Source organism: Eriocheir sinensis, unplaced genomic scaffold (assembly GCF_024679095.1).
Source record: "Eriocheir sinensis breed Jianghai 21 unplaced genomic scaffold, ASM2467909v1 Scaffold1408, whole genome shotgun sequence".
Classification (NCBI taxonomy): domain Eukaryota; kingdom Metazoa; phylum Arthropoda; class Malacostraca; order Decapoda; family Varunidae; genus Eriocheir; species Eriocheir sinensis.
Window position 1 is genome coordinate 36,794 of NW_026110749.1, and position 10,707 is coordinate 47,500.

General features: G+C 36.8%; 1 protein-coding gene across 1 annotated transcript in view; it reads right to left on the reverse strand.

Annotated features, from left to right (window-relative positions):
- Positions 1-225: 225 nt before the first annotated feature.
- LOC126990006 (neuronal acetylcholine receptor subunit alpha-10-like) overlaps positions 226-10,707 on the reverse strand; it is a gene marked incomplete at its 5' end in the record, with an annotated part of 32,873 nt that continues 22,391 nt past the window's right edge. Inside the window, one exon of the mRNA XM_050848588.1 lies at positions 226-1,858. Coding sequence (XP_050704545.1) covers positions 1,605-1,858 — 254 coding nt within the window. The remainder of the gene's footprint in view (positions 1,859-10,707) is intronic.

Sequence of the window (10,707 nt, forward strand, 5' to 3'; positions counted from 1 at the left end):
TTCTATTCATTCATTCTTTTCCTCCTTTCCTAACCCTCCTCTCCTCTTCCCTTTCATTTTGTCTTCCTTCCTAACCTCATCCTCTCACTTTTTTTTCTATCTCCTTTTCCTTCTCCCACCTGTTGCTCTCTCTTCACCAACTTCTTTCTCTTTTTCAACTGATTATGCCATTTTCTATCCATTCATTCTTTCCCCCCTTTCCTAACCCTCCTCTCCTTTTCCATTTCATTTTGTCTTCCTTCCTAACCTCATCCTCTCACTTTTTTTCTAACTTCTTTTCCCTCTCCCACCTGTTGCTGTCTCTTCACCAACTTCTTGCTCTTTTTCAACTGATTATGCCATTTTCTATCTATTCATCTTTTTTTCTTTCTCTCGCATTGTTCTCACTCTATCGCCCTCCTTCCCCTCTTACTAACTTTTTTCCTAACACGTCTTTTATTCTCAAGTTCCTCTTTTTTCCTCACATTTCTTCTTTCTGAATCCTTACATTTTCTCTCCGTCTTCATCCCCTTACCTTTTGTTCTCTTGTATTTTCCTATTTTTTCCCCTTTTTTCCTTCTTGACTTGTCTCATATTTCGTTTTCATTGCCAGTCCCTCTTTTCTCCTTCATATATATTCCTCCATCATTCTCTCTCCTCACCTAACCCATCCATCTTTACTCAACTGTTTGTATTTCTTCATGTCATGTTTTCCTCTCCCTTTAATCTTCTTTCCCTCAACTGTTTCTCTTTGCATTTATTTCTCTTACATTTTTCTTCTAGCATCATCATCTCTTTCCTCTCCTAACCCATAAATCATTACTCATCCATTCGTCTTTTTTCATACCTTGTTTTCCTCTCCCTTTGATCTTCTTTTCCCTTAACTGTTTTCCCCACGCATTTGTTTTCCATTGTCAAGGTCCTTTTTTCTTACACTTTTCTTCTTACATCATCTCTCTCCTCTCCTAACCCATCCATCATTACTCAGTCATTCGTCCTTTTTCATGTTATGGTTTCCTCTGTCTTTAATCTTCTTTTCCCTCAACTGTTTCTTTTTTCATTTTTTATTTCATTATCGACATCCTTTATTTCTCTTACATTTTTCTCCTAGCATCATCATCTCTCTCCTCTCCTAACCCATCCATCATTACTCATCCATTCGTCTTTTTCCTTATCATGTTTTCCTCTCCCTTTGACCTTCTTTTCCCTTCACTGTTTTCCCCTCGCCTTTCTTTTTCATTGCCAAGATGTTACTCTCTTTTTTTCTCCCTGCATCATCTTTCATCCCCCAGTCCAACTTGCCTTACATTTCTCTTTCCTTTCCAACCCCCCTTTTCCCTTTCTTCCTCTAGCATCTTCTCTCTTCCTTTAACCCGTCTTTCCCCTTCCCACTCCCTTTTTTCCTATCATTTCTCTTCCGCTAGCATCCAATCTTCTCCTTTAGTCTATCTTTTTTCAGCTTCTTACTCTCACCATCCCAGCCTCTTTTTCCCCTATCACAATTCTTCCTCTAGCACCCTATCTTCTCCATTAACCTATCTTTCCCCAAATTCTTTCTCCTTTCCAACCCCTTTTTTCCCATCACATTTCTTCCTCCAGCATCCAATATTGTCCCTTAACACCTTTCAGCTTTTTATCCCTCTTTTCCCATCGTATTTCTTCCTCCAGCATCCAATCTCTTCCCTTAACCCATCTTTCCCTGGTTTACTTTTTTCCTCTTGTGTTTTCCTCTCCTGTTTTACCTTCATTTTTCCTTGACTCACCTGCTGCCACTCCACCCTGGTCGCCTCTCTCCTGTCCTGCTCCGCCAGCCGCATCTCGTTCTTCTCTATCGTCTGGTACACCTTGTTCAGCACCCTCAGGAACTGCTGCTCGAAGTCTGTTGAGGGAGAGAGAGAGATAGAGTTAGGAAGGGGTAGAAAGAGAGTAACAATGAGGAAGGGAGGTAAGAGAGAGAGATGGTAGATAGAAAATGGAGAGTTAGGAAGGGAAGAAGTGAAAGAATGAAGGAAGATAGAGAAGGGAAATAGTTAGGAAGCGTTAGAAGAGAAGCAGAGAGTGAGGGAGGTAAGGGAGAGAGAATGAAGGAAAATAGAGAAGGGAGAAAGTCAAGTAGGAGAGCAGGGGGAAGCAGTGAGGGAGGTAAGTGAGAGAGAAGGAAGATTGAGAAGGGAGTAGGGAGCGTTACGAGGGAGAAGAGGAGAGAGTTGGTAAGGGTTACAGGAAGAGAGACAGTGAGGAATGAAGGTACGTGAGAGAAAATAAAGGGAGATAAATAATGGAGAGGGAGTTAGGGAAGGTTAGGAGGAGAGAAATTGAGAAGGAGGGAGGTGAGAGAAAATGAAGAATCTAACGAAAGAGGAAGGGAGGTAAGGAAGAAATAATAGAGAAAGGGAAGAAGGAAAAGTAAAAAAAAAAAGAAGCTAAATGAGAGAAGAAAGGATGCAGGGAAGAAGGAAGGAAGGAAGGAAGGAAGAGTAGGAGGTTAATGAGATAGTGGGAAGGATGTAGAGAAGAATTAAGGAAAGTATAGGAAATGAAGGTTAGAGGGAGGGAAGGAGGCAGGTTGAGAGGGATGGAGGGGGAGGGGTTGTGAGGGAAGGAGGGAAGGGAGCGATAATAAAAGGCGTGGTGGTTGTGATGGTGGTGGTAATGGTGGTGGTGGTGGTAGTGGTGGTGGTGGTGGTGGTGGTAGTAGTGGTAGTGGTGGTGGTGGTGGGGGGGGGGGGGAGGAAAGGGAAAGGTGAAAATATAGTGAAATTCATATATTTTTACTTTTTATTTTTTATTTATTTTTATTTTAATTTCTTTCTTTCTTTCTTTCTTTCCTTCTTTCTTTCCTTCAATCTGTTCCCCTGCCTTTCTGTACTTTCCATTTATCTATCAATCACTCAATCAGTAGCCATTTTATCTATCTATTTATTTATGTCTTTACTTCTATGTCATTTATTCTTTCTCTCTTTCTTTCTCTTTTTCATTTTTTCCCTCTTTCTTTCTCTTCAGTTTATTTATCCATCAATCACTCAGTCATCCGTCATTTTATCTATCTATTAATCTATCTACTATATCTATCTATCTGTTTGTATCTATCTATCTATCTGTTTGTATCTATTTATCTATCTATGTGCCTATATATAATTTTATCTATTTGTATGTTTGTCTTTGTCTTTAAATTTATGAGTAGGTAGGCCTATATGTTTATCTTTCATTCATATGTTCTTTCCTTCTTCCCTTCTCCAGCTATAACTATTAAGTAAATCTTTGTAAATCGTCTATAGTTTTGTTCTAAATCTTTTCTTCTCTTTATTTTTTACTCTTGTATAATCAATTTTCTTGCTTCCCATATCTCTCTCTCTCTCTCTCTCTCTCTCTCTCTCTCTCTCTCTCTCTCTCTCTCTCTCTCTCTCTCTCTCTCTCTCTCTCTCTCCCCTCTCTCTCCCATGCCTCAAATTTTCTACATGCTTGTACCTCTTTGCAGGCGTACATAAAGCTTCAAAAGTTTAATATTTCATCACTAACAACTGTGAAAGGAGAGATAAAAGTTTTACTCTCACTATGAAGTTGGGGAGGGAGGGGAGTGAGGGGAGGAAGGATGGGTTTGAATTCATGCAGAAGAGAAACAAATTTGGTTCATATTCTTAAACATTTCGACGCCCAAGCATACACATTTGACAAGACATTTCCAGGGGTAGTTTTATGACCTTGGCGTTAGTTTGACCATTCCTCTGTACCGTAAACGTGAAGAAACGACTCACAAGAACCTGATTTATTTCTTCAGTTCATACCCAGCACACTCATTTGGCAAGGCTTTCATAGGAGTTGTAGGCATTTTCAGGAGTAGTTTGATGATCCTGGTGGTAGTTTGACCATTCTTCTGTATCATGAAGGTCCAAAAAGACTCATGAAAACCCAATTAATCTCCTTCTCGGCCTTTGGGAATAATTAATACCCAGCACACACATTTAACAAGGCTTTCATAGGAGTTATAGGTATTTTCAGGAGCAGTTTTATGATTCTGGTTGTAGTTTGACCATTCTTCTGTATCATGAAGGTCAAACAAGACTCATGAAAACCCAATTTAAAATTCTTTTCGGCCTTTGGAAACAGTTCATGTTCAAGCACACACGTTTGGCAAGGCTTTCATAGGAGTTGTAGACATTTCCAGTAGTAGTTTTATGATACTGGGGGTAGTTTGACCATTCTTCTGTGTCATGAAGGTCAAAAAAGACTCATGAAAACCCAATTAATTGTCTTTTCGGCCTTTGTAATTAATTAATACTCAAGCACACACAATTCATAAGGTATTCGTAGGAGTTGTAGGCATATCCAATTGGCATTTCTCTGGTGGTAGTTTGACCCTTCTTCTGTACCATGAACGTGAAGGAGACTCATGGGAGCCCAATTTATCTCCTTTTCGGCCTTTGGAAGTAGTTGATGTTCGAGCACATACATTTAACAAGGCTTTCGTAGGAGTTGTAGGCATTTTCAGAAGTAGTTTTATGATCCTGGCAGTACTTTGACAACATACATTTAACAAAGCTTTCGTAGGAGTTGTAGGCATTTTCAGAAGTAGTTTTATGATCCTGGCAGTACTTTGACAACATACATTTAACAAGGCTTTCGTAGGAGTTGTAGGCATTTTCAGAAGTAGTTTTATGATCCTGGCAGTACTTTGACCATTCCTCTGTACCATGAACGTGACGAGAGACTCATGATAACCCATTTTATCTTCTTTTCTGAACTAGTTGATGTGATAGGCGGAAGCGTTTAAGAATACCGACCAAAGAGTGATGTTGGTTTAGGAGGAAAAGAGAACCATGCTGAGGAATGGCTAGAAAGTTTTTTTTTTTTTTTTTTTTACAACAAAGGAGACAGCTCAAGGGCACAAAAAAAAGGAAACTAATAAAAAAGCCCGCTTCTCGCAGCTCCTAAAAAGAATCAAAAGAGGTGGCCGAAAGAGGGGTCAATTTCGGGAGGAGAGGTGAGGGTGAGTGGTGAAGGTGAGTGGAAGGTTAATTGTCTGCACAGGTGATAAACGAGGCAATGGCGGCGGCGTTAGAGGTCAGGGAAGGTAAATATTATCTGGGTCAATGACATAAGCAAAATGGGTATAGTGGTTAGCGGTTTTTTCTTTCAGGACGAGCAAAATATAGAAAACGGACATAAATGGTGGACGTTTTTTTTCGGTACGAGCAAAATAGAGAGAGAAAAAAATGCAGTAGTGGTAGGAGTATTTTTTATGACGAGAAAAATGCAAAAAAAAAAAGAGACAAAAATAGTGGGCATTTTTTTTAATGAGCAAAATACACAAAAAAAAAAAGACAAAAATGATGGGCGTTTTTTAAGGACTTGAGCAAAATATAGAAAAAAAGGCAAAAGTAATGGGTGTTTTTTTAAGGACTTGAGCAAAATACAGAAAAAGGTATAAAGTAGTGGGTGTTTTTTTTAAGGACGAGCAAAATACAGAAAAAAAGGGAAAGTAGTGGGTGTTTTTTTTAAGGACGAGCAAAATACAAAAAAAAAGTATCAAGTAGTCTTTTTTTTTTTTTTAAGGACGAGTAAAAAACAGAAAAAAGGTATCAAGTAGTGTTTTTTTTATTTTTTTTTTTATTTTTTAAGACGAGCAAAATACAGAAAAAAAAGTATCAAGTATTTTTTTTTTAAGGACGAGCAAAATACAGAAAAAAAGTATCCAGTAGTTTTTTTTTTTAAGGACGAGGAAAATACAAAAAAAAGGAAAATTAGTGGGTGTTTTTTTTTAAGGACGAGCAAAATACAGAAAACAAGGTAAAATTAGTGGGTGTTTTTTTAAGGACTTGAGGTTAATTGTCTACACAGGTGATAAATGAGGCAATGGCGGCGGCGTTAGAGGTCAGGGAAGGTACAGAAAAAAGCCAAAAATGGTTCTCGTACTTTTTCAGGACGAGCAAAATACAAAAAAAAAAAAGAAAAAGAAAATGCAAATGTTTTTTTTATTTATTTTTAGGACGATAAAAAAAGGCAAAAGTAATGGGCGTTGTTTTTGCAAGACGAGCAAAATACAGAAAAGAAAGACAAAAGTGGTGGGCCTTTTCTTAAGGAGAGCAAAATACAGAAAAAAATGAAAAGGATGGTGGATGTATTTTTTTTAAGGAGAGAAAAAAAAATGGATGGTGGGCGTGTTTTTTTTAAGGACGAACAAAATACAGAAGAAAGACAAAAGTGGTGGGCGTAGTTTTTTAAGTTGAGCAAAATACAGAAACAAAAAAGAAGAGGATGGTGGGTGTATTTTTTAACAAGAGCAAAATATAGAAAAAAATGAAAAGGATGGTGGGCGTGTTTTTAAGAAGAGCAAATTACAGAAAAAAATGAAAAGGTGTAGGTGGGCGTGTTTTTAAGAAGATCAAAATATAGAAAAAAATGAAAAGGATGGTGGGCGTATTTTTTTAAGTTGAGCAAAAAACAGAAAAAAATGAAAAGGTGTAGGTGTATTTTTTAAGAAGAGCAAAATATAGAAAAAAATGAAAAGGATGGTGGGCGTATTTTTTTAAGTTGAGCAAAAAACAGAAAAAAAATGAAAAGGATGGTGGGTGATTTTTTTTAAAGAGCAAAATACAGAAAAAAGTAAAAGGATGGTGGGCGTATTTTTTTTTAAGGATGAACAAAATACAGAAAAAAGACAAAAGTGGTGGGCGAAGTTTTTTAAATTGAGCAAAATACAGAAAAAAAAGAAAAGGATGATGGGTGTATTTTTTAAGGAGAGCAAAATACAGAAAAAAAATGAAAAGGATGATGGGCGTATTTTTTTAAGGACGAACAAAATAGAGAAAAATGCACAAATAATGGCCGGTTTTTTTCAAGATGTACAAAATAAAGAAGAAAAAGGCAAGTGGTATTTTTTTCATGATGAGCTAACTACAGAACAAAATGCAAAAGTGGGGGACGTATTTTTTTCAGGACTTGAGCAAAATACAGAAAAAAAGCAAAAGTGACACATTTACACTTACACATTTACACTGACACATTTATACTTACACATTTACACTGACACATTAACACTAACACATTTACACTGACACATTTACACTAACACATTTACACTGACACATTAACACTTACATATTTACACTGACACATTTACACTTACACATTTACACTGACACATTTACACTGACACATTAACACTTACACATTTACACTGACACATTAACACTTACACATTTACACTGACACATTAACACTTACATATTTACACTGACACATTTACACTTACACATTTACACTGACACATTTACACTTACACATTTACACTTACACATTTACACTGACACATTAACACTTACACATTTACACTGACACATTTATACCTACATATTTACACTGACACATTAACACTTACACATTTACACTGACACATTAACACTTACACATTTACACTGACACATTTATACCTACATATTTACACTGACACATTAACACTGACACATTTACACTGACACATTAACACTGACACATTTACACTGACACATTAACACTGACACATTTACACTGACACATTTATACTGACACATTAACACTGACACATTTACACTGACACATTTACACTGACACATTTATACTGACACATTAACACTGACATTTACTTACACATTGACACTGACACATTTATACTTACATATTTACACTGGCACATAAACACTGACACATTAACACTTACACATTTACACTGACACATTTATACCTACATATTTACACTGACACATTAACACTTACACATTTACACTGACACATTTATACCTACATATTTACACTGACACATTTACACTGACACATTTATACTGACACATTAACACTGACACATTTACACTGACACATTTACACTGACACATTTATACTGACACATTAACACTGACACATTTACACTTACACATTTACACTGACACATTTACACTGACACATTAACACTGACACATTTACACTTACACATTTACACTGACACATTTATACCTACATATTTACACTGACACATTAACACTTACACATTTACACTGACACATTTACACTTACACATTTACACTGACACATTTATACTTACATATTTACACTGGCACATAAACACTGACACATTAACACTTACACATTTACACTGACACATTTATACCTACATATTTACACTGACACATTAACACTTACACATTTACACTGACACATTAACACTTACACTGACACATTTATACCTACATATTTACACTGACACATTAACACTTACACATTTACACTGACACATTAACACTTACACATTTACACTGACACATTAACACTTACACATTTACACTGACACATTAACACTTACATATTTACACTGACACATTTACACTGACACATTTACACTGACACATTAACACTTACACATTTACACTGACACATTTATACCTACATATTTACACTAACACATTAACACTTACACATTTACACTTACACATTTACACTGACACATTAACACTTACATATTTACACTGACACATTTACACTGACACATTTACACTGACACATTAACACTTACACATTTACACTGACACATTAACACTTACACATTTACACTGACACATTAACACATACACATTTACACTGACACATTTATACCTACATATTTACACTGACACATTAACACTTACACATTTACACTGACACATTTACACTTATACATCTAGAGAAAAAGAAAGCGAACATAACACGGTGCATGTGGCAAGTGAGGTAAAAGCATATTTGCGTTGCGTGGAGGAAACCTAATATACCTTTGTTGATGAGGCAAACAGAGAAGGTTGGAATGTGAGAGAGATAAATATTTGCCACCTGAGAACACAAATAAACACACATAAAAGAAGGCGAACTAATTAAAACATGGACACGCGAGACAGCTGACAAATGAGAAACACGTCTTATAATCGAGCAAAAAAACCCAAATCGGTACAAGGTTACGATAATTAGGAAGATGATGACAAATGCGGGAGATCATAACAAGACTGTTATCAGATACTTCCAAGGGCGTGCAAACAGAAAAAAAAAAGCATAAAAGAGAAGAAATATAGGAACGGGAAGCTGAGTAATTAAACCGAAGTTGTATAAGACGGAGCAGATGATAAATGCGATATATCATAACAAGACCAGAGTATCTTGTAATTAGACGGTTGCAAAAAACAGACAAATGACAGAAAAAAAGGTACAAAAAAGGTAAAAAGGAAAGTATTGACGGTAAACAACCAATGAAATCAAGGTTGTGCAAGAAAGATATCTCGTGAGACTGTCAGATAAATAAATAATTACAAGGTCAGAAAACATCGAAAAAGCTATAAAAGAAAGGAAATATAGACAACACAATTCAATTAAATCATACAAGACGAGTAACGGGTGAAAAACAAGACAGATCATAACAAGACCAAACTGTCTAATTATGTGAAGGTCGCAAAAAATGGACATAAGACAAAAAAAAAAAAAGCAAGTAAAAGACAAAGCGGTGCAAGAAAGAAAAGATGCGAGAAAGTTGTCAGATCAAAACAAGACCAAAACATCCGATAAATACGAAAATTGAAACATTGAAAAAACATATTAAAAAGAAAGGGAAATGTGGACAGAAAGCAAACCAATCAAACCAAGGCAACACAAGACTGAACAGGTGATAAACGCTTCAGCAAAAACAACACATCCAATAATTACAAGCTCACAGAAAGACTAAACAAAAAAGCAAAGAAACCGTTGATAGATAATGCAAGTAAATTAACGAAAAGATGGACAAGACATTTAACAGGTGGAAAGACTGACATTTACCTGAATTCTGAGGGGGAGAGGAAGGGACAAAGGAAGGAAAATTTGTAGCTGGGTAGGAGAGAGAGAGAGAGAGAGAGAGAGAGAGAGAGAGAGAGAGAGAGAGAGAGAGAGAGAGAGAGAGAGAGAGAGAGAGAGAGAGAGAGAGAGAAGGAAGGATGGAAGGAAGGGAGGAAGGAAGGAAGGAAGAAAGGAAGGAAGGAAGAGGAAGGAAGGAAAGTTTTTAGCGTGGGCAGGAAAGAGAGAGAGAGAGGAAGGGAGGGAGGAAGGATGGAGGGAATGAATGAAGGTTGGATGGAAGGAAGGAGAGAGGGAAAGAAGAAAGGGAGGAAGGAAGGAAAAGGGAAGAAAGGAAGGAAGAGAAAACTTAGACAGTGGAAAAAAAGAAGGAAGAGAAAATATAGACAAAGCAAACAAATTAGCCCGAAGGTGTACGAGACAGGTGTTAAGGAAGGAAATAAGTTAGAGAAGGAAGGAGAAAAGGAAATGGAAGCTAGGAAGAGAAATAAAGAGGTGAAACAGATAGAAATTAGCGAGTGTGGGAGTCAGGAGAGAAAGAAGGAAGGAAGGAAGAAAAGTTAAAATAAAGGAGAGATGAGAAGGAGAGATGGGGGCAGGATGAACGAATGAATGAATGAAGGGAAGATAAATGAGAGAAAGGGAGAAGAAGAGGGAGATGACTCTAGATAAATAAAGAAAGAAGAGTGAGAGCCAGGAAAGAAAGCAGGAAGGAAAAAGAAAAAAAAATGAAATAAGGGATAAGAGAGAGAGAGAGAGAGAGAGAGAGAGAGAGAGAGAGAGAGAGAGAGAGAGAGAGAGAGAGAGAGAGAGAGAAGAGGGTTTGACGAATGAATGAATGAAGGATGAAAGAAAAGATAAATGAGAGAAAGGAAGGAAGAAGGAAAGGGAGAGAAGCAGTGAGGGAGG